This window comes from Chlamydotis macqueenii, chromosome 2 (assembly GCF_036417535.1).
Source record: "Chlamydotis macqueenii isolate bChlMac1 chromosome 2, bChlMac1.mat, whole genome shotgun sequence".
Lineage (NCBI taxonomy): Eukaryota > Metazoa > Chordata > Aves > Otidiformes > Otididae > Chlamydotis > Chlamydotis macqueenii.
This window is the reverse complement of record NC_141557.1, coordinates 97600395-97623209: the sequence shown is the minus strand read 5'-3', so window position 1 is coordinate 97623209 and position 22815 is coordinate 97600395. Positions and strand designations below refer to the sequence as shown.

At 37.6% G+C, this 22815-nt stretch overlaps 1 protein-coding gene across 1 annotated transcript in view; it reads right to left on the bottom strand.

The window, feature by feature from the left end:
* GABBR2 (gamma-aminobutyric acid type B receptor subunit 2) overlaps nucleotides 1-22815 on the bottom strand; it is a 488684-nt gene that overhangs the window by 201429 nt on the left and 264440 nt on the right. The window contains exon 8 of the mRNA XM_086740482.1: nucleotides 6804-6864. Coding sequence (XP_086596608.1) covers nucleotides 6804-6864 — 61 coding nt within the window. The remainder of the gene's footprint in view (nucleotides 1-6803; nucleotides 6865-22815) is intronic.

The following is a 22815-nucleotide window of genomic DNA, read 5'->3' as shown; positions in this document are numbered from 1 at the left end:
TGTATGACAGCAAAAAAACCAAGACTGATAGACCAGAAGACAAAGAGTCAGAGGGCCTGGCACTATAATCTATTTATAGTTATGATCCTCACTTGGATGAGGGATCCAAGCCCCAAAGATTTCTTAAGCATTTTACATTCAAATAACACATTGGATTTAAAGGAAAAAAAACTCAAAACCATAGAACTAGTGTTGGAAGAGGAACCAAATCAGTGTTTCCTTCCTACAAATGATCTAACCACCAGTCTAAGGTTTCATGCTTATCTTATGGTTCTTAGTAGAAACAATTAAAAGAAATACAACAAATGGTATTAGTAGCATACAGTGGACAGATTCTTGTAAATAGTGTCAGAATCATGTAACACACACTGTAGATGAGCAATAGCTTATAATTAAATACAGTTGGCCTAGCAGAGACCTCAAGAAGTAATAAAAGTCCCCTGTTCATCTCAAGGCACAATGAATATGCCTATACCACTTCAAAGGTCTGTTTAACTTCAAAACTTCCAGAGTTTAAATATCATTTTCACTAGAAAATTTCCTTATTTTTGGCTTAAGTCTGCGCTGCTACTATTTAAATCCCTTACTTCTCAGCCAGCCGATGAGGGCAGGACAAGCAAATGTTTTAATGGCAATTGTCATGTATTTGAACTGTTTTCTCTTCTCTAAGCAGCCTAGATGTCTTGCTTCTCCTAATGAGGTATGTTTTTAATCCTCTGTCCTCTTTACACATTTTCCTTACATCAGCACAGGACACAGCAGTTAGCTGTAGCCTTTTGGCACTGAGTAGATTAAAAGGATACTATTATTTAGATATCCCAGTACAGAAGTTTTCTTCTTTTACCTCTTTGTATTTTTCCTTGCTCATATTCAGCCCGTGACCCACTGTAACCCCTATGTTCCTTTTATGTACAACTACAGCCTGGTGAATTTTTCCCCATTTTGCATTTGTACAGCAGTTTATTCCCAATGTAGCACCAGGCATTTGACCTAAATAAACTGCATTCTGTTTTTTCCTGATTATTTCTTCAATTTGTTAATATCTTTTTGAATCCTTGTCTTGTCCCCCTTGTGCTTGCTGGCTCCCTCAGAGACCACTGTACATTTGAGAATTACACATTCTAGTTCATCTTCTTAATCAGCAATGACAATATTCAGCGATGCCAGATGTAAGGCACATCCTTTCAGGATTTTACTTGGTATATCTCTCCATATCAGGAGGCTATTCTTTTCGTTGAAATGGGACCCTAAATGACTTTTGTGGACACTTTGTAGTTTCATATAGACCATACTATCCCAAACTGCTTAAGAAAACATCATTGCCAACAAAAGAGGAAAGTGGTTCTGCACAGAGGTAGCGTAATGACTGAAAGGAAATGTCTAAAATATTTGTTGAATCAATGTTCTAAATGACAAGCTATGAGGCAAGACAGCACCTGTTGGATTTTGTATACAGTTCAGGCTATGAGGATGAACTGGTATCAAAACATGTGATAGCATGTAGAAAATGATTATTTAGGAGGATTTCTATTAGGTGGGACCTAATAAAGGTTCCATCTAGTCACTACTAACTGCCCTGGAGCTTAAAAAGCAGGTTTGGGGCAAGTGTGAAGGTGGGATGTGCATGTGTATGGTGTGCTGTAAAATTGCTACAAACCACCTGTACTGGGTTGCATGTCAATTTTTTTTTTGGTAGCAGGGAGGGCTACAGGGGTTGCTTCTGTGAGAAGATGCCAGAAGCTTCCTTTATGTCCGATACAGCCAACGCCAGTCGGCTCCAAGAAGGACAGTAAAGTTCAGCCCAGGAAGAAGGGAGGGGAGGAAAGATGTTTTAAGATTTAGTTTTTATTTCTCATTATCCTACTCTGATTTGACTGGTAATACATTCAATTAATTTTACCCAAGTCGAGTCTGTTTTGCTTGTGACAGCAATTAGTGAGTGATCTCTCCCTGTCCTTATCTTGACTCACAAACCTTTCGTTATATTTTCTTTCCTCTGGCCAGCTGAGAAGGGAAGTGATAGAGCAGCTTTGGTGGGCACCTAGCATCCAGATAGGGTTAACCCACAGCACTTTGGGTACTGTTCATTAGACTTCATTCGACAGGATGAGTTGATTAATAAGCTGAAAAAAACAGTGGCCACTAAGATATGAGTGACAATGTAACCACAAGACGCACATGCAGAAAAAACTGAGTGGATATGGTACACCAAGACATCTACCAAACACACATTTTTGTGATTGCAGTCAAGCACTCCAGTTAGCGTGTGTTAATTAATTCCCTTTTGTGCATGCAAAATGATAGTCTTCAATGACAGAATGATCTTTTCCAAAATAATCCACCTGCCCAGGATGAACAGGATGCAGTTTGTTTTACATCTTTATTGTTCATTACAGGACATCGAGCGATTAGTTATTGTTCACTATTCAAATTCTGCTCAGCTAACAGAATTCTGTACTTCTTTATTTACTTTTCCCCTAAGGTCAGATCTAACTATTCAAATCTCTAAAAATATTTATAAAGATATTTGATCCTCATTTTGTAAATATGCTGCAGAAGCAGAGGAATTTGAATCTACTGATTCTGGATATTTGACACCACAGATTCCAGATATATGACATGAGATATTTCAAATCTGAGTTTTCAGAGTTGTCACTAAATATTTTCTGTTTACTGGATTACATTCCTTCAACATTATTCACAGAAAGAAAATCCACAAACTAGTTCTGTGGGGTATATAATGGACAGATGTTAAATATAAAAAAAAAATCTTCAAAGGCAATTAGTCTCATTATTTATATGAATCCTTATGAAAGCAAGAATCAGAGTTAAGAGTCTGTTGGAGTGTATTTAGAATAACAGAAGGAAAGTTTTCCAGGGTTGGACTGATGCCCCTGGAGAACAAGCTATTGTATCTGCAAGTGACTCTGGAGAATTGCTGATGTCTCCTTCATTGAAGCAGTTGTGGACAGCAAACAACTCAGAACTAAGTAGATGAGCAGAGGCTCCAGGAAAGCAATCCCGGATTCTCATGTACCTTGCCCTTGCCTGGAGAGTAGACATAAGTTTGTCTGCTTCTGTTGATTAAACTCAGAGAAGAATATCTGAGGCTTTTACCGTAGAAATTCAGTAATGCCATTTCTAAGAAGACCAATGGAGTTACGCTTGACAAACCATGCTCTCACTCTTGCATGGTACCCAGATCAGCCTTCAACACTAGCAAACTTCATATCATATTACCTGGCTATATGATTTGAAACTCTTAAATTCTTTGACCTTTTCTTACCTAAAAGACACAGCAGGTGACCATCCACTTTCTTCAAGTTTTCTCCGTATCCTGTACTACAGACTTTTGCTGTTACCTACAAGCAGCATGATTTATGCACATTTCAATGCTACTTGTTTACAATTCAGCTCTAATTTTCCTTTTTAATCAGTTTTAGCATAGAAGTCTTTTAGGCTTTCTCTAATGTCTGACAGAAATAGTAATATCACTGAAAGCAAGGTGCCTTTTAGGCTCTGGTCAGATTAATCAGAAGCAATCTGCCAAAGTGAAACACTTTGAAGGACGGGTATCTGTTCTTGCAGCCTCCTGCATCACAGCAATCTACAGTTTCAGTTTTGTTGCTGCCCTTCCTGCTCCTTGATATGGACACAAGAGTTGCCAGGACCCACTTTCACTTCTCACTAGCCAAAAGATTTTGGCCACCTACTTCAACTACATGTTTGACAATGAGAATAGTCCTTTAATTGCACCTGTGGAAAATTTGCTTCATTCGGAAAGATGCCAGCTTCAAACATCACTTGGCTATTTGAGCTAGACTGACAGATTGCTCTTTGTTTGCGAGTAAGGTAGAGGAAGAAAATGCTTTTACATGTGCTTTGTACTCTCTGCTGCATACTAAATCATTCCTGGGTAATATTCATGATCTATAAAGCAGTAAGTAGCTCAGTCACAGCTATCTCTGGCACCATCTGTTTGACCACTTGCAAAACTAACAGGCTGCACAGAAGCTGAAAAAAAGACACAACTAGTGTGAGTTTGGGAAAAACTATACTGAGCTTCAAAATTGAACCAGCTATTCAAAATTTCATCACAGTGTGTCAGGCATACTGCAGTTACCCTCTGAACCTTCGCAGGCTGGTTTTCCCCCGCCGCTGGCAGACACGGCTGTCTGCTTTTTCCATAGCCAAAATGTTTGCAGATAGCCTCATTAACACAAAAGTTTCCGACAAAGAACAGAAAATGAAGCTCCTGAGTCTACCCAGCTGTTTTTCTACCCTGGCATATGAGAAACAGTGGTTTTGGCCAAGAAATCCTACTTCTGATATATGATTACCTATTCACCCATTTTATTTTTCTGCATTGAGTTACTTGTGATAACTGTGCATTTTCATAAAAATTATTTAAAAAACTATAAACCAGTGTAGATGAAGAAATGACTCTTGAAGTATAGAACACTAAAACTGATGATTCCCAATTATTACGTTTGGATAATAACCTAGTAATACATTCAATATAGGCTATACTCATAATTACAATTAATCTCATACAAGCATTTTTCCAAGAAATCATCATGATTTGTATTATATTCTAAAAAAAAATGTTTAATGAATGAGTTGTATATCTGTCTCAAGCTCGATAACACCTAACAGCTATAACTAGAAAGGAAAAGCACATTTACCATTTTAAGTAGTTCAGTTAATTAACTTATTTCCATTATTAGGAACTTTCCCAATAGTCCAAGATTTATTAAAAGTTAATGTGAATGCTTCAGAAAGCTTCATAACCAATAAAGTATTATTTTGAACAAATTAACAACTATGCTGCAAGTATTGAATATAAAAGCCTTGTATAAAACCAATACAAATGAAAGAAGAGGAAAAAAAAGTTAATTGTTAGAATATCATTTGCAATTTAAAAAAGATAGATTACTTTCACCTATGTAAAAGTAATTCCTTGTTTCAGTTTCTCATACATTTTGGTACACTCTTTTCATTCCCCAAATCAGTAAGAAACTAAACAAAATTAAACAAAACTTAAGACCAGGTTTCAGATGTGTAGACAGACTATTGCAGCCCTTCTCCTGCACTTCTCCCTAGGATGCCTGGGTTATAACAAAACTTTTTCCTGTAAGTTAATTGGAAACCTTTGGTTGGTGGTGAAAATCCTGAATTGATTCTAAAATTGCCATTACGTAATTGCATGGAATTATAAAATGGGTGACTGTCTCCTATGGTCTTATTGACCAAACAGCACTTCAACTGACGGTAAAACCATTGGTGTGAAATAGCATCTGTTGTGAAACTGAAAACATTATAAAGAAACTGAAATTCGAATGGTTTGAAATAAAATCCTATATAAATTTAGCCACCCTGGACTTCTATTGTTCCTCCAGATTAGATCAGAAGATGCATGTTGTATCTCCCCCAAATCACATCCTTAATGCTTCCCTCCAAACTCCCTCCTTGCTCAGAGTCTAGCAGGGTACATACTGTTGCCTTAGGCATAATGCATAAGAGCTTTTTCAGACTTCTGAGGAATAAACACCTCTTGTAAAATCCCCTTACAATGTTTTTCTCATGATTCTTTAATGTGGCTGTAAACACTGCTACTATGACAAAATGGGGGGAGAGGGGGAGTGTAGAGCAGGCAGGAAAAGCGGAAGCAATCAATGTTTATCATCAGCACTGAGCAAGAATTTCTAAATTATATTATCATGACATGGCATCTGCAAAGTTTTAGTGGGTAGAAATGCTTCAGGGAACATGAGTTAATACCATCAGTTATAGTTGTGAAGGCAAGAGCAACCCTGAAGATTGCTTCACTAAATTAGAATGAGTAACAGATCCCCTCAAGAGCATTGCTGTTCATTAATAATAATGCCCATACAGCAGACAATTTCTGTTTAAAGGATGAGCCTTTGTAACTTGGTCAGCAGGATTACGTTTAAAGTGATCTCCTAAGACAAAGGAGTGCAAGCTTCTTCCTCATGCATCGTCTGAAAAGGATTTGCCAGCTTTCTCACTACTATGCTCACAAGACCATTGAAATGCAATCATCTCTGGTTTTATCTCAACCTAGGAAGAAAACCATGAATTGCATTCTATAAACTCTAGGAACAACTACAGCATGTCTTCCACGAATCATCATTTCTGCAGAAAACTCTCCCAAGCAAGCACCTCGTCCCAGCTGCAAGCAACCCTTGGCAAATCCCGGCAGCTGCATTTCTGGTCTCTAATGCTGAAACCATTCCCTGCAGGGGCAGCTCAGGCTGAGAGAAGGCAGCAGGCTCTGCCAGTCACCCGGTGCAGCATGTTGCCTCCAAGGGATGGGGTCAGCAGTTGCTGTCCTCTTTGCGCTGAGGGACTGACTCCTGAAGCAGCTGTTACCAAGCAGTTGCAGAATGTCAAAACTGAGTCTTCAGAGAGCACAAGCACTAACTTGAAAGAGCTTAACAGCAAAAAAGTTCTTCTTCAGATATGGTTTTCATAAACAACTGTATTTAGAAGAGGATACTTAGCTGACCAGTACAGTTTTATGGATCAGTAGTTTCTATAAGCATACACATTTTCTTCTAGAAAGATTCTTGGAAATATCTGGGAATATCTCAGAGCACGCAGGGTTCAAAACATATCATTTTAAACAGGTAATAAAACTTTCTAAGTACCTTGTTGCATCTTCCAAGCAGTTTCTTGTCAAAACAATGGTATGTATTTAAAACATTCTGAAACAAATGCAACTGACACAAGTTTGAAACCGCATACATAATTATAATGAAAATTAAATTTTTGCAACCTACCTTGGAATTGTGTAAATTTGATGGTTCCCATCCTCTCTCCATTTCTGAAAACAACTTGACCCTAAAGTAAATAAATAAATAAATACCTTAAAAGTTTTATAAATCGCTTATAACATACTTTCATTAGCACTGTAGTTATTTTCCATTCACTATTAAAATTACACAAGCAAGGTTTAAACTTTGAAGACAGCAGATTCAACCAAGGTTAAAATAACTTAGTAACACCTCCTTAAAGCTTTCTTCCACAGATTCCAAATGGCCTTAGGAAGCTGACCAGTGTTATCACCCACTTTTCATGGATGGAAATGGAGGTACGATAAAGCCAGTAACTTTCTGAACCTCAGATGATGAGATATATGCAAACAATTGACTGCTTTTATCAAGGATATGTAAGAGCTATGAAAGATCACACAAGAAAATGGTTCTCCATTTCATCCGTCATATGGTTCTCCAAATGGCTCTATTATCTACTTGTATCAATGATTATGAATATTTGTGGCTTTTATGTCTTCTTTTTGTACTACATCAACACGCATGTCCTAGTATTTTTAACTATAATGCCTTTAGGTCAATACTACCCTTTGTTGTGCTAGACATCGCTACTCCTCAAAATAATGAAGAATGCTGAAACCTCCTCACATATCCCTAGCAAACTACTCCCATCTTGCATCCCATCTTTCTAACTTAAATTAAGAAAACTTCTTGTTTAATTTATTCCTTACTTCAGCTATTCCTTGATTGAGTATGAAAGAAGACATTTTCATTCATTTATGCTAAGAAGTATTTTTAATATTTTGAACCCGCAGTGGAGAGCTGAGTGCTGTCAATACAGATTGCTGTTTCACTGCATCCCCAGTTTGGTTTATTATTATCATCTCCATTAATCTTTGTTTTAGCAGACATCAGGATAAAAGAAACCAAATTATAAGCATGGAAGGCTACAATACATTTCTCTGTGCAAGCCAGCTCCTTTTTGGATAACCCCTTCTGGTCACTAAGGGATTGCACTGGAGGCAACCACCTGAATCAGCTCCCTGCAAGGAACCGTACTAGGGATGTGCAGTGCAGCACACTCACCCCACAGTCCCTGCAAGCCACAAGGCACCATTTCCCTTTGATAAATAGAGGAAGACATCCTTCAACAAGTGTAAGCTACCTTGCACTAAGCCTTAAAAGCCAAAACCCCCGATCTGTGACAAAGAGAAATGAACACTGGCAATAGGAGAGATTCCGGCGACAGCCGCAGAAGGGCACAGGAGCTGCTCCTAACGAAATCCAGTTGAGCTAAGTCTCATTCAGGGGCTGCTAACACAGCTCCAGGAAAGAACACAAAACATTAGCAGCTAGATTTATGTGTGCACCTTAGCAGCCTTCATCCAGATCTCCTTTAGTCTGGAGAAGTACTATTTAATATCCCTTAATTTGTTTGAAGATAATAATAATACACTACTAAAGTAAAAAAAAAATAGAAGAAAATATTAAAGAAGCTGTAAAGATGCTATGCAAGTATCACTTGGTGCACATACGTATCTATGGTCAATCCAGTCTTAACCTTGCTGAATTCTTGGTTCTGTGACCTATGTCAGAGATTTCTATAGTTATTTTTTTCTCTGTGTGGAAAAACTACTTCTTCATTTGATTTTAAATTTACTGCCTTTTACTTTAACTCCATATCTTCTTATTCTTTTATTATAACATAATAGGACTGTAAGATGTAGTCTACTAGAGTGCTATTTATAGAGAAGCACACAGCAAGAATCACTGCTATCGTCTATGATGACAGTCATCTATGACTGTCATCTATTATTGATAGTATAATACACGAGCTCACAAAATTTTCTAGCTTCCAAGTGCAACTGATTTGCAATACTATCATTGCTTCTTGTAAAATCACCCACATTTTTATCATTCAGTAGGACAGCCACATACCATATGCATCTGCTGACTAGAAAGAAATACATACATCCTCATTGACACGTTCTGAAACTATGAACAAAATGTAAATCAGACGGAATGTTCTGAATGAATGTAAAAATTTGGATTAAAAAATATAATCAGAGTTACAGATTTAGAAGTATTTGTTTTTAACAACTTTCTTTTGCTAATAATTGTGGCTTATACTGACCTAAGTAGTAGATAAATAAAGATATGGATGATGGGATGAAAGTTATAGAACAACTCATGTGAAAATGTCCTTGTTATCTGCAAAATTATTCAAGCAGTCTTTTATAGTCATTAAAGCTTACTGGAAAACCCTAAAAAATCAAATGGATTATTAAAAGGAATACAAATTCTAAATACTATTTTATGAGTTCTGACATTGTCTTGGTTATTGTTCACAAACTACAGTCTGTATGTTACACATATAGATACTAACAGGAAAAAGAAAACAATTCTGAGAAATTGAAAGTGGCTATTTATTCCATGTGCAATTCAATGAATAAATCTGTTTTCAAATGTAAAATCAACAAAAAAAACGATATCAGTAAGAAGCCCTAAAGCAGAAATCTCTAGTGAAATCCAAGACGATGACAGCACATATTTATTACTCAAGCATCAAAACTGCAACTGCAGCTGCAATTACTACTTAGTTCTGTGCTCCTCGGGAACATGCTGCTTCATAATCACAGAATCATAGGATGGTTTGGGTTGGAAGGGACCTTCAAGATCATCTAATTCCAATCCCCTTGTCATGAGTAGGGACATCTTCCAGTAGACCAGGTTGCTCAAAGCCTCGTCCAGCCTGGCCTTGAACACTTGCAGGGATGGGGCATCCACAACTTGGGCAACCTGTTCCAGTGCCTCACCACCCTCACAATAAAGAATTTCTTCCTTGTATCTAATCTAAATCTACCCTCTTCGAGTTTAAAGTCATTACCCCTTGTCCTATCACAACAGGCCCTTGTCAAAAGTCCCTCTCCAGCTTTCTTATAGGCCCCCTTTAGATACAGGAAGGCCACTATAAGGTCCCTCCAGAGACATCTCTTCTCCAGGCTGAACAGCCCCGACTCTCTCAGTCTGTCCTCATAGGAGAGGTGCTCCAGTCCTCTGATTATCACATGACAAGTAGCTACAGCACCTCAAGTGCCTTACATCACTGAAGACTTTAAATTTCTGTGTGCTGGGCAAGGAAATACCTTAATTTCACTTCTAAAAATATTAACTCAAAACAGGAATAGGAAAAGAACTAATGAGAGTCACCTATTATTCTATGCTTTCACCGTTATTTTATGAGAAATAAGACAATTTCCTTTGGTGTAAAAAAGTGAAAGACATATATAATAAAATGTTGTGGTATCTAATTTTATAAACCTATAGCAATGCTGTTAAGAAATTAAACAACCAGTGTTTCAGAAATCTATTTTGTAGAAATGATGCACTGATTTATGGCATGAAAAGTGAGTTATAATCTGACGATGTTCTAGGGCTCATGTCAAGTCATTTCCTTGCCACCAAGGAAACATACCATAAGATTTAGCTAGAGAGTTATCTTCTTTAGACTTGAGATTCATAAATTACTAACAGAGTTTCTTCCTTTTTAAAGTAGCAGATGTTTGAATAATAGATATTCCTAATAACACGCATTAAGCTCTGACATTGTGGAAGCAAATTTTAGTACTACTTCATCCTTTATTTTTATCTCACCACATACTCCAGCACATGTGTTGATACAGAGTAGCTTATGATGTGACTGACCATAAAATCTAGATCTCAGGAAACCTATGTGAATATAATGATAGACAAAATCCTCTTTTGCCTTCCATTGTGTTTTGGTGACATTGCATAGGCATATTTACATACTTATCAGCAAAAGAATCAGTGATAGTATAGATGAGAAGTAATAAAGAAAATAATAGAATTAATAACCTCTAACTTCTTCAGAACATGATTCTCAGATTCAAACAATATTTCCAAGTAATTATTTTACTTTAAGAAATGCAAAATATGATCTCTGTCCTTAACAAACATTTAAAGCAACTACACGAGTGAATTACTTGCACTTAGATCAAAGCACATATTTTACTGTACATTAAAATAGTTAATCAACAAAGCTTTCCTCTCCATTACCAACAAATTATTCCAATGAAGACCAACAGAAACCAAACCAGTATCTTAGTGCCTGTTTTATCTTCTGCAATTTACTGTCTACAGATTTTTCTTTTCTCTCTTCACCAGTTGCAAAAGTGATGCTAGAGTAAATACCAATTCTATAACTGATGTGCCAAACTTTGAGCTGTTGACAGGCACCTTCACATCAGCAATTATCCTTGAAAAGTTGATGGGAAGGAAGTAGAAAGCGTGTGGCTTGGAGTCCAACAGAAAGCAATGTGAACAGAAGGTGGAAGAGAAGCTGAACAAGCTCGGTCTGGCACAGTGCAGTAACCCCAGATGTCACTGCTGGTATGTTATCCCGATAACCTATATTTGGGATCCGTTGCAGCTGCAAAACTCACAATGCATCCTTACACAAGTGTACCTTGCTCATTTTTTCTAAATGTACAACCATCCCGTCAGGGAAAACAATGCTAGTTGCACATTATAAGTTAGGTGGGTTGGACAAGAGAAATATAGACCTTATGTTGGGTTTTTTTGTTGTTGTTTTGTTGTTGGTTGGGGCTTTTTTTTTTTTACTTGAGTCCAGCTGTTTTTCCTGTAATTGTTTGGCGCTTTTTTTTCCTCAAAAAGACAGAATTTTAATGTCCTTTTCAAATGGTAAAAACCAGAACTGGATCAAAGATTTCAATGATGTCGGTCTCTGCCTTCTGTTTTACAAGTCTAATATTGATTTTTATCCTACTTGCACGTACTTTGTTATATGGCATAACTGCATTTCATCTCATAACTAAAAAGACAGTCTCTGCCCTCCCTGGCTGTACAATCTTCACCTTTTTTTTCTTGAATTGATGTTCTGAAAAGCCATCAGTCCTTTATTTGTGGTCAGAATAAGAAGTCCACAACGATCATCCATTCACACTCACAAACTTTTAGCCAACATTGGCTTTAGTTTAAATACATGGGACTTCCCCTGTCTTTATAGCAGTCATCTGTCTACACTTGGAAGCAGCTGATTATTATACTTTTTTTTTTTTTCCGAGTGGATAAAAAGTAGTTATCTTTGCTACATTATGAACGTATCATTAAGCTCTTTTTGAGCTATGGAGCACTGGTATTTATTGGAAGTTTCTTTGCATTATCGCTGACAGTATTATTATTCAGCTCTGGGCATAGGCCCATGCCAAAGTCAGAATTCTTTAATTCCTCGTACACTGAAATCCACAGCCAACACATTTTTTTTTCATTCACATCTTTAGCTTTCTTCATCAGTCAATAAAACCAGAGTTTAGAAGATTCCTAACTGCTCTCTCAGTCAGGGTCAGGTCTGGACTTTGATCATCATTTCATTTACTGTGTATTTTCTTTTGCAAAGTATTTCAAATAGAGTAAAACCATAAATAAATAAATAGCATTTATTTCCATAATTTTCAGTACTATACCCACAAAATATGTCCGCTTTAGACCATGGTTGCTTTCTTCTCCAAAGGTCTTCTGCCACATGGCACCAAACAATTTTTTGGTTATTCAAATTCGCATTATATACTCAGCTTATACTTGGTATCTTATTGTTGATTTAAATAATCATAACCATATATTCAAGATAAATTAATAACACAAATATCCCTTCATCAGAAGAGAGATCATGAGTATACTGACATACACATCACGACTGGATGCAAGACATGTAAATGCCACAGGACCCGTGTCCCCCCAAGCAGTTTCCAATGGGCCAATACATTTCAGGACTCTGTCTAGGTTTCACTTCATTGTCCAGGAATGTGGGCTACTCTCTCCTACAGGCAAGTCAAGTCTCCATACAACAGTGTTTATCCCCAGTGGCTTTTCCTGAAATGCCACAATCAAAGCAGTTCCAAAAGTGACCATCAGTATTTTTTCCAAAAATAAATTAACTCAGTCACTTTCGGCTTTCTTGAGTTAGATATTAAATACAAAGTAAACCTTAGTGACTTAAATAAGTGCATGCAGAAATACCTGAAAAGCAGTGAGATAACTAAGGCAACTGAAGTTATATTTTTTTTTGTTTAAAACACAGTGCATTTTTGTCAAAGAATAATGAGTACATAATTAAAACTGTCCCTTTAAGTTCTGTGCTATCTGCTGAAATCAAGGTGTAATTCTGATCCCGCAGTGTCCTTATTGGACTAAGTCCAACAAAATTAGGACCCCAAGGAGAGTGAAGCATCACAGGACAGCAAACCCAAAAGCGGGCTAACACCCAAAGGGCAGGTCTTGCCTTACCATGTTGCTCCTGGCTGCACAGTCCTACAGCAACCTGCTGGGTGGCTCAGCTCGTCAGGTCCCTGTGGGAGCTGTTAAACCAGCAAAATGTATGCAGTGGTGGTTTTTTTTTTTTTTTTTTTTTTTTGGTTGTTTTATTTTGCATTTTTTTGGCAAGCGAGGGGGATGTTGTTTCCGAATTGCTTTCCACTGCCAGCTCCAGAGCCAGCACAAAGGAACCCTGGAAGGACACAAGTGCTAGCAGAAAGAGCTAGGAGGGAGACTACCACCCTCTGTTAGTCCCAGCTCCTTCCAGAAGCCTTTCTGTGTTATCAGGAAATCCACACAGCCTGCTACACACACCCGATTTACTTGTACAGGACTCCTTCTCTGCAGACATGCCATCCCTAACACACGCAAACCAGGCAGCTGCCATTCTGCAGGTCTCAGCCCTGCAACTTCTAGGCAGTGAAGAACTGCAAGCTGCAATCCATAACCTCTTCCACCCTCCAGACATTGCGTGTAAGACAGCAGTGTTTACAGAGAAAGGGAATATCATGTAGTCTATCAAATGATATAGCTGAGAGTAACCCAGCAAGCTTTTAGCTCTGCAAGCCTAACCTTGCTTGTGAAACCAAACAGCAGATTTCCAGCTGAGGGCAGCTGGTGCACAATTCTTCTGGTTTCAGCCTAGTTACATCGCTCTGTTCGTGGGAGACAAAGAGTGGGCACAGGAGATGCAAGCACAGTGCAAGCCAGGATACTAGGGAGACAGCGATAAAGTTGTCATCCCCTGTGGGATAAAGAGGTAGTTGTCACCTTTGGAACAGTGAAAGGAGAGCAGAAGGCAGAGGGGAGACAAAAATTAAAATGCTTCATAAAATCAACAATGCTCCTGAATTCATGATTTTACATCCCTGGACCGCTGTGGATAAAATCTCTAGAACATCTGATCAAAGCACATCCAGTGACTGCTGCTTTTCAAGCCTTGAGACTACTTTCAGACAAGGTGTATCTGTCAAAATTTTCAAGATTGGAGATTTATATTTGAAATATTTTATGATCCAAAGGGATTTTTTTTTTCCCTGACTATTTTCTCTCTTATGACGTTGTCTAAAAGATTTGGGCAAGTGAACGCTGGTGTCTGGAGAGCTGCAGCAGCAGAGTAGCTCAAAGAGCAGGTGTGAAGCAGAGCTAAAGATCTGGTCTTGGCTAACATTTTCTAAATGAAGCAATACCACAACTCTAATCTAAACAGACACTTGTGTTCTAGCTATAACAGAGTAGGCATAAAACAGCTGGAAAAAACAAACATGCTTACTTCTAAGCACTAAATATTTGTCTGCACCACAGGAATAATTCTTGAAAAATATACTCACAAACAATTAAGTTTCCCAAACCTGAAAACATAGATTTTGGAGAAAGATAGTGAGGAACAACAAAGATAAATTGACAGGACAGAAGTGCCCAGCAAATAGTTTTCTGGTAATCATGACAGTGAGGGAAAAGAAGAATGAAGAACTGGCATTCATCAAATCCCATAATACTGGAACCAGGAGGCATTCATCAAAACTATTAGGATATCAGTCTAAAACAGAAAAATCAATTATGTTTTTCATGTTGTTCCTTTGCACAGTAGGTAGAGAACTTCCAAAATTTGCATCGAATGGTGATTGCTTATTTATTTGTTTTTGCTTAGAAACAGAGGACTGGGAGGCGAACCAGTCTACTGACCTCATGGGACATCTCATATATTCTTATGTAGCTGCTTCTGTGAACTTTTGGTAGACAGAAAGGTAAATGGAAAATCAGCTTTATCTCAGAGGTCAGGAAACATTCATGATTTTTTAAATAGGTTACAGAAACTGCTTCAACATGAGCAAAGAATGGGATAAGCAGATGTCCAGGTTCACCTCAGAGGGCATTTGAAAATAAAGAACACAGGAGAGGAGTGACACAGAAAAGTACTCTATTTTTTTTCTTTTTTTTTTTTTTTTTTTTTTAGGACAAAAAGTGTTCTGAGCAAAATTATGCAGCAATTTTAATAAAAAAGATGGGCTTGGTGCCTCATGTTTGCTAAGAGAAGATCTTTGTTAACAACAGCTGATACAAGTAGTTTCCGGCATTGGTTAGTTGTCCTCCTAGCTTTGGCACACATAAGGCCTACAAAATAAGTAATAGAGTTTATAGAAATAAAAAAAAAAAACCAACCAAAACCATGGTTTCTTTAGTGCGAAGCATTCTGAATTACAAGCACTTCTCAAAAACAAGTTTCCTTAAAAAAAAAGGTTACACTGTGCGTCTCCTAATATCACTACAGGTATGACAGAGGTGTATTCCATGGCCGGATTAGAAGAAATGGCAAGTGAAGACCAGCCCCTTAAGTTTCAAATTTTGGGAAAAAGTGACCAAATATGACAACACCTTTACGTGCCTGCCATTCACATATATCATGAATCTATGATTATGTAAAAATACAAAGTACTGTAAGCCTTATCATCATTATTTCATCATGCTGCCATTTCATTCCCTTCCCTTCTAAATAAAGATTTCCAGTCCATTCAAGCTTTTCTTCTTAGGAGAGGGGAATTTTTTGCCTACCTCCACTCTCTAAACCTATTTTAAAATTTTCTTATTTATTTCCTGAGGAAGGCTCTCCATGACTGAAACACAGATACTCTTGCTGTGTAGAAGGGTGCCTCTATTTCTAACTAATATTTTGCTACCTGAACTTTATCATATTTTGGGCAGAACTTCTACCAAATCTTCCCAAGTCACTTTTTTTTTCTTTCTTTTTTTTTTTTTTTTCAGAGAAGTGCAGGAATTAGACAGGGAATGGATAGAATTTCTTTGGATGAAATTTCTTCCCTCCATCTCAGCAGCATCCTTTGCACAGAAGCATGCTGTTGCCAGCACAATGACATGAGATAAACCCAGACGATGCTGTTCCATTAGATTAGCATTTAGATGCACACACACAGTTTTACACAACTATGCTAAATGAGACAGCACAATCCTAGCATCTTTTTCAGCATAGCAAGCAAAAGTATGATTAGTGAACATCTGAGCACTCTGTTTTACAGACAGAATCAAGTCTAAGGGAATAATTTTTCTGACAAGGTACCAGTAATTCAAAAGCAGGTGAAGATGGGGGAAAAAAAAAGGATACTTGCCAGGAAATCATGCGTCAAACAGTATTGCACTTGCTGGCCATCACAGGTGAAGAAAGAAGAAACCTTTATGCTTTGTGAGTCATTAATGTGCTTTTAGATATTTGGGTAGGCTTATGATTAGCACAGGGCAGAGCAGTTGGATGCTCTTTTTTTTTTGCCATTCTTTCTTGTCATTTCATTTGTATCTAACGACAGAGCCTTTCTGCTACACGAGCCATCTCTTCCAGTGGCCCTGTAAGCTCTTTGTTGGCTGCCTAAAACATGGACATCCTTTGTGGCCTTAGGCTTAAAAGCATCACAAGGAAGAAATTAAAATGAAACATATACACTTGACAAATTTTTTCACAAGTTTTTCTGAATACTTTGGAAACAAAATGACAGGCACTGGAATTGTTTACAACAGATGCTTTCAAGTCTGGTGATACATGTAACCGAGCACTGACTGCTAATATTTAGCCAGTTTCCTGATCTATGGTTGGCCTCTAAAGCATGAGTAAAATAATCCCTTTACCCTTGACTCAGTCTCTTTCAGATATGTGTAAAAACATTGATGTAAACAACCTATCTTTCAGGGTGGCAAGAGAAGAGGAAATAGTCTGAAGCACTGGGACTAGGAATTCAAGGCCTTTTAAATGTGTATTAAAAAGTAAATATGAACTGCTGAGGTGATGCTCAGAATTGTTCTTTTGAGGTTGAGTCCCTGATGATTTCAGTTTCTAGCTTTGTGTGCCTGTAGAAACAGCACCACAGTATATTCTATGCCACCACTACGTTTTTTTTTTTTCACTGCTTTGATAACAATGAATCAGAAGAGATGGCATAAAGCCTTTTAAGGACACCGTATTAAGCAGCAGCGCTATCTCTTCGACAGTGCAATTTCAGATGATGTTCTGAAGTAATTTCTTCCATTTTCTTTAAACTACATTAATCCCAGCAGAGAGCACAACCGCACAGGCTGTATTTCATTTGTTCTGATGCTGACTCGAAAGGCTGCAAGAGTCACTACCTACTCTCTGCCCACTTCTTCCTGCTCAGGCTCTGTCACATTGTCTGGATGTAGGAGATTACTTTGTTTACTATGTTCCTTCTAATGAGCAGGCAGCCCATGTTATTAGCAAGGTCTTTGCATCCGAAGCAGAGCACACTGGCATTATTCACACGCAAGTGCTGAGCACAGCATCCTCAGACTACTCTCTAAGTGAGCAACTTTGATTCAAAACTGCCTTAATGAGAAAGGAAAATAAAAAGAGGCATGAAGACCACACAGCTTTACAAATCTCTTTTTAAGTATGAATACCTGTCAGTCTTCGATGACTCTTGCTACTGGCTAGAGAAAAGGCTATGATATGAGATTCATTCCCAGCATTATATAGCTACTTTACATCTGAAAATTCCCCTGCAAGCCGAAGTGTAAGCTAACACCCATCAGGAAAGAGTATTTGGAATCAGCTAAAAGGCTGGGGTTTTTTAGTGAACAGGCACCCGTGCCTAGGACTCAAACACTGATTTCCCCTCTTTACTCAGTACGAGCTGTTACACAGGAACTCAAACCCTTTTATTCAATATTCATTAAATGTTTCTAGTGACTACAGGATTTTAAACCTCTCTTTCGCAAATCAATTCAGGCAGCTCAAGGCACACAGGAATTCTCCACAACGCGAACTTTCTAATATATATTTCTCAGTGAAAGACACTGAAATGGGCCGGTTTTCCATTTCATAATGGAATAACAGTAATCTTTGTTCATCTAAATTTTCAGCAAGCTTCTAATAGCCTTTTATTTTATCCCAGTCATAGTTTTGGCTTTATTTGACAACTGTCAGAATTACTATGATATTTATTTCTGTAAAGCTAAAAAGCCTAGGCTAAACTATTTTTAATTCTAGGACCCCTAAAATTCCTTCTCTTTAAAATTTCAGATTTTATCTTTATTGCTTTCCATATCAGAAAGCACTCCTGAAGACAGCTATGTTTGATGATAATGAAGTAGATGTTTCATCCTTTTCCACTTATTTAGCACTGCATCGCTCCAGGTGATGCTTTCATCAGCATCAAATTCTGACTGAAAACTGCAGAGAAGAGCATTAGCGTTGCTGGACATGGAGATTTGAACAGGCTTGGCAGCAGCAGGAAGGAGGTCTAACCAACATATTCTTCATAAAATCAAATTCAGCCCTTTTTATTGTCCATTTTAGTCCTTCAGGCTGTTCTAACCTGTGCCAACAGCCTGCAGAGAATCAGTGAGATGTAATTAGCATAGTTTTGAAACTTTAAAGATTCTCTGTTTATATCCTTGTAGCAGTTTTACTGAAGAAAGACGGCAGTCTCCAAGTTCTTCAGAAAACAGATCCAAAGACAGTGTAAGAGGCTTAGTTCGGTTTCTGACTTGTGAGCAGTGTCATCTACCATTAGACCCTGCACAGCATAACAGCTTTCCAGCTGGCATACATCAGAGCTCTAAAAGGTGTAGCTCTCTTCAGACTCCATAAAGCAATGCTTAGAGTAATGGTGTTACTTTGGGATCACTTTTCCCACATCTTCAGAACACTAAAGTTAAAGCTTACTGATATTTAAGCATCTTCCTACTGTAAATGGATGCTTTAAAAAACATTTTTAAAACACTTTGTTTCAAATACATTCTCTACCTAAAAATAATTTTAAATCAATGCCATACTAAAAATTTGAGCTAAATCTAGAATGCGCACTCACTTACAGAGAAACAACGTAGAGAAAGATATTATTTGTAAAGTCTTCAATATTTCCTAGGGACGTGATGATGAAGATGAAAACAAGGTAACAGATAATATTTTGTTGTCATCCCTTAAGTCACAACTAATTTGCAGAAGTGAAAATAAATGCAAATTATTAGTAAAGTGAGTCCTCTTTTTGCATTTCTTCTAACAGTGGATGCCCCAGATGTATCTCTCTCTTCTGCCCCCCTCCAACATTCTCATACCTAACACGGTATCTACACCACGGTGTGCAGATGGATTCAGACGCATCCAGGCGGGTGAGCTGGTAAAAATTTACATAGGAAAACATGGTCGGTTTGAACCTGAAACCACAATCAGATTCCCAGGGTACCAAGCTTGGTCTAGTGAATCCCTTTTCTCAGCTCAGACACAATTAAACTGCTTCTGAACAAAAAAAAAAAAAAAAAAAAAAAAAAGATTGCATGAATCTTTAAGGTACTTCTGTCAGTTTTAGCTTCATGAGGAGCATAGGCAGAATTGGAATCAGTAAATTTGGAACTGGGAAGATGTTACTACCCATCAATGTATTTACAAAGGGCTGTATTCATATCTATGCCCTTTCTTGGAGTTATACAAGTCAGCATGGAGAATTTTTAACTTCCATCATTCCCATCAGAAGACTGCCTCTGAACCTGAATTTTCTGGTCATTTTAAGTTTTCCTCTAGCTTTCAGCTTCAACTTATTTTTGGCCATATACTTACCTTTAAGCTCACAGCACGGACTAAATAACTTTCTCCTCCTATGTTTTTCAGCTGATATTTATGTAGAGAACAAGTAGTTCTCTCAGCATACTAGATATCATCTGAGCCTCCACAAGGAAAGGAAAGGAAAACAACATCTGAGTTATCTTTCCACCACAAAAATTGGTATTACATAGGAGGTAGGCTTCTACCTGCCCAGTCTGAAATGCCTTTCTCATGCACAAAGTGTACAGGGAACTTCATGTTCCAGAATGGAGGCAGGGATTGAATTTAGGCAACCTGAAAGTGAGACTGGGGAGGAATCATTCTGGGCTGCTGCTGTCTGAACCTTGGACATGTCCATTCTGTTTAAACTACTCTGGTACGTCTAAAGGAGACAGTTGCCTCAGTGCATACTCATGCATTTTTCACTTGTGCATTTTTTACTCTTGCATTTCCTCCAGTGTCTATTACTGGAATCCTCAAGATCCTTTAGTTCTTCCTACAAGATATTTAAATTGTCCTCTACTTTAAGAGTGTCTTTCAAATCCAAGTTATCAACTAGTTGAAACAATAATACTCCTATTTTTAGTGCTAGGCATAAATGAACATATTCAATAATATAAGTTCACCAGCTGATAGTGACATCTGGAAGAAACTCTGCTAAGTCCCCTCTCCCAGCCATTTCAGTCCAGCCTAGGATCACCTCTCCCACAGCTACATTCTAGCTGCCTTTTTTACTCATTTTTCTTGTGACCCTGCATCAAATGATTACGTGAAAAGCAGTAATCTGAACGTCTAGTCTTCGGTTTGATTTAGTACACTTTAGTAACATGTAGGGTAAATGATGTCTACATGTAGACATTACTAATTAAGCTGTGTCGTGAAAGTTTGTACCTTGTTGCTTGCTCATTGAGTGACTAAAGTTGTTCTCTGATAATTTGGCAGAAAAGCTAATTCAGTCATTTAATACTTAAGAGACTTTGAAATAAGTATACCCCGTACTTTTACTTAGTTGCATAAAAAAAAAAGGAAAACCAAAACATTTTAAAAGAAGTAAAAAAATGTTGGAAGCAGGAAAAAAAAACCAGAATATTCTCACATGTAAAAAGGACCTCAAATAAAATTTCAGTTTTAAAAAATATTTTATTTGAAAGTAAAATGTTAAATGTCTTCTTTTGAAAATGTAAAACCAATTTTCTGCATTTTTTGAAATATTGAAAATAATTTAAATTTTGGAAAAAAAAATGTATATCAGAAGACTGATGGTGGCTGAATATCACTCAAAAGAACAGGTAATTTTTGATTGACTTATAATTGAACTCTTTAGAGAAAGAAACATACAAATGTACACTAATTTCCCTAACTTCTATTCAGAAAGGACTGCACTCATTTGAAAGAAGGTAAGGTTCCCTTTGTTACAAATTAATGTCTCAACAGCAGTACCCCTGAATCATGCTGAGCTGGGCTGAGCTGCCAGAGCCCCAGCAGTGTGCTTTAGCAACCGAGCAAGCCGATGCCAGTGCAAATCCACTGGGACCAGTGCTGGTGGCACTTCAGCTCGTGCTGAAGGAAGTCCTGAAACTCTGTTCTGTGGAGGATGCCAAACTGAATTTATGTGAAGATCTTAGAAGGCAAGTACAGCCTCTCAGCCTTTTCTTCGCTAATTTTTCTGTTCCCAGGGATAGAGAAGGTTGCCTCATACTCAAATGCCTCCTGAGTCAATGTTAGTATGGAAACCATTATCTTATCAGTTCGGCCGCTTTCTTCAGCCCCCGTTCAGGTATCAGACCTTCAAGGTCTAGGAAGCGTTATACTTGGAAGAGATCTCACTGGAAAACAAATAAACTACTGTTTAAAGATGTAGTATTCTTCATTTTCTTAGAAAAGATTCAATGCTACAAGTCCCGAATAAGGGCAATGAGTTGAAGCTTACACTGACACTTCCATAATTAAAGCATTCCAGCATCAGGCGCTTGGTTTCATGGAGAGGAGTACATGAAGAAAGACAGCAATAATATTTAAACAGCCTGAAGGAAGACAAATGACAGATTCCATTATTTTCTCTGGCTATCTCCAGTATCGTAACCTTTTTTTTTTTTTATCTTGGTCAACACACTCGCACTGAATTGAATGGGACTAAATTTCTTTTTAATACTTTGACAAGCTGCACTGCTCTGTACAATAGCAGCAAACCTTGTATTCACAGCTGCCCTTAAAAATCAGTTACTTTTATTTTTTTAATACTTGTCATCAATCATCTATGCTAATTGGCCAATTGTATGGCACGCCTATAGTGTATTAAATGTCCCAAAATAACCAATAAGAAGCCTTTTATTTCATCTGCCTCAAATGAAAGTGGTATTAGAATAAGAAAGTATTTCCTTTTCCGCCACTGGCATTCAATGAATATTTATGATGTTTTTCACTATATTGCAGTGATTTGACAATGTTGAATTCCAGCTAGAATGAGGATACAACACTTAAAAGGAGATTCTACTATTTTCCTATCAGTCATAAAAGGAATTAATAATTGCAAAACAGCTAACACAAACAATTGCTTCTCAAATTAGATCATATTTTATCTTCATAATCTACGCTGGAAAAGGAATCTCAATTTGTAGCAACAACTATCTTTAAAAACACTAATAATGTGAACCCATTTATTAAATATTTGTAAAGCTATTTTATGCACAGTACTAATGCTGACTGATCAAAGTGTACATAATTAAGGGACAAGAAAGCAATCATTGCAATAATGGAAATCTTATTAGCATATAAATTATCTTGTTTTCAAAAGCTTAGAATACCCATATAAGGAAGATACCACTTATATTAGACTGTTTTTCTGAAGCCATTAAATCAAGTCAACTTCCCTGGAAGGGCCATAATGCTGCGTCTCATGGTAACAGAAAAAACTTTATCCTCTGGACAGGAACTCATAGGAAATTATTAGGAATTTTCAATGCAGATCTGAGTACCAGGTGGTACTGTTGGGCTATGCTACTGTCCAAGTTAGAGACAGGAATTTATGCAGCACTGTTTTTGATCCTATTTCTCTCTCTTCTATTACTTCCCATCAGATAATGTGCACTGGCGGCCCATGGAGGC